General features: G+C 36.4%; 1 protein-coding gene across 1 annotated transcript in view; it reads left to right on the top strand.

Annotated features, from left to right (window-relative positions):
- The first annotated feature begins 685 nt into the window (after positions 1 to 685).
- LOC125041300 (H/ACA ribonucleoprotein complex subunit GAR1-like) overlaps positions 686 to 2500 on the top strand; it is a 2257-nt gene continuing 442 nt past the window's right edge. The window contains exon 1 of the mRNA XM_047636137.1: positions 686 to 816. Within this exon, the coding sequence (XP_047492093.1) occupies positions 808 to 816 (9 nt within the window). The 5' untranslated portion in view covers positions 686 to 807. The remainder of the gene's footprint in view (positions 817 to 2500) is intronic.

Genomic DNA, 2500 nt, shown 5'->3' on the forward strand with positions numbered 1-2500 from the left:
CTCTCTCCTCTCTCTCTCCTCTCTCCCCCCCTTTCTCTCTCTCTCTCTCTCTCTCTCTCTCTCTCTCTCTCTCTCTCTCTCTCTCTCTCTCTCTCTCCCCCTCTCTCTCTCTCTCTCTCTCTCTCTCTCTCTCTCTCTCTCTCTCTCTCTCTCTCTCCCTCTCTCTCTCTCTCTCTCTCTCTCTCTCTTAACGGCGGCGGCGGAGAAGACGAGCTCAAGGTGATACACTTTTCTCTATGACGTTGCGGGTTTGAAATACTGTAGATGGAGCTGCATGATTTAGAGTTGGGTCGGTCAGTGGGTAAGTGAGGGTAAGGTGTGTTTGTGTGGATGTTTGTTTGTTTGCGTATGTGTGTGTGTGTTTGCATGTGCATGCGCGCGCGTGCGTGTGTGAGTGTGTTGCGGAGCGTGTGTATCTATTCCTATTCATAAAATAAATTCTGTGCGCGATATCTCACATTCGCCAGATATCATATAACGAACGGGTATCAAACAAACCAATCAGGTTGATCCAACAAGACGAAAGCAGGCAATTTAGACACCCACTAAATATCATCAACTAAATATTGATGCTAAAAGAGATACATCACCGTACCATTTAGAATAGCCTTAGGTAGCAACACATCTCTTGGAAAGCCCAGAATGCTGCTGTGGTCCATACGAAGTTATAAGACGAGAAAAAAAAATATGACTGCTCTGACCTTGAGCGTTGTTCTCCGTAGTATATAAGCTGAGGTTCAAGGCTCTGTTAGTTCATTGCTTCCCCTGCCTGTGTTTGGTACTCATACTTGCGAATAAATCTTGATCATGAAGTGGGTAAGTTGCTTAGGGTAATACTAAGAATTACTGAGCATTGTAAACTTTTATCAGTGTAGTTTCATCTATATTAGAAACTACATTGTCAGTATACAGTCATCTTCATTATCAGATATATTGCAAGTGCATTGTCATCTACAGTATCAACTACATTGTGAGTCTTTTTTTTCTGTATTAGAAGCAGCATTGTCTGCTATAATGTTCTAAATTGCTAGCAACATAGGTCCATTATCGAATCGTTCTATCAGCTAAATAGCAACTACTATATCACATGTAAAGACAGCTATTTTGTCAGCTACATTACGTGGTACGCTGATAGCTATATCCTCAGCGATAATGTAAGTTATATCAATAACAGTGAGTCACACCATCAGCTACGTTGCCAACAATGTTATTATCACATTCTGTACATGCTTTTGTCTAATGACAAATATTCATATCGTGTTGCACATTCTCCCGCGAATACGAATTTTCACTATGACGTCAGCAGATGATTTTCGTTTGTAATTTCATTTTCTCTGTTCTAAGATTTTTTTATTTGTGTATATATAGATAATTCTTTTGTTCATATTCATTCTGAAATTGCTTATTGGTAGATAATTTCTACCTCGACATCCTCGTTTCTTGGATACTGATATTATTTATCAAGGAAATGATCAAATTTACATATTAACACATTCATACATCGAATCGTATTTTATACTCATCGTCTGTGATGTTTTTCTTCTTGATTTTTGTATATGTGATATTTGTATCTACCTTGATTCATTTAAATGTATAATGTGATTATGAATAAATCATCACACAATATACATCCGGATTTCTGTTTCAAATGCATCCAAATATAACTTATGGGTTGTGATGCTTTGTTCAAGTAAATGCATACACTAATACATTAATCATACTGATATACTATGAAAAGATGAAGGAATAGCTTTCTAAATAACTAAAATAAAAGAAAAAAAGCGAAAAGATGTCAAATAAAGTTTCAGTGTTCCTAAATCTCAACTTAAACTCTCATGAATTTGTCATTACTGTCATCTGTGGATATTTAACTTGCGAAATTGTCTCAGGCATTCTCATGACCACGGGTTTTAAGTTTTATGAATGTAGGTGTGGAGATGGGATTTATCGACATACTTTAGATCTTTAACGAACTTAAATATGCATGATCTTTAACTGAACAAAGTATATTATGAGTACATTGTATTCAACTTATCTGAATGCATCATAACTGCACGACATTTAATCTCACAAAACATCTTATAACTGATGTTTAATTGAATTGACTATATGAATTTTTACTGAGCAAAATATCTTATAACTGCATGATCTTTAACTGAACAAAATATCTCACGACTGCAGTTTTTGATTCTTGTTATACTATAACATCTCTTGACTGCATGACCTTTGATTCCATAAGAAATAGTCTTAATTGAACAAAATGTCTTATGACTATAGCCCTGGGTTTTTAGCCTAAGAAAACATCTCATGCCTGCATGAACTGAAATTCGCCGAAAGATATCATGGCTACATGACACTTAACTCCTCGAAAAATCTCATGACTACATGACATTTAACTCACCGAAGTATCTTATGGCTACATGACACTTAACTCGCCGAAACATCTCACGACTACATGACACTTAACTCACTGAAGCATCTCATGACTGCATGATCCATA

Source organism: Penaeus chinensis, chromosome 30 (genome assembly GCF_019202785.1).
Source record: "Penaeus chinensis breed Huanghai No. 1 chromosome 30, ASM1920278v2, whole genome shotgun sequence".
NCBI lineage: Eukaryota > Metazoa > Arthropoda > Malacostraca > Decapoda > Penaeidae > Penaeus > Penaeus chinensis.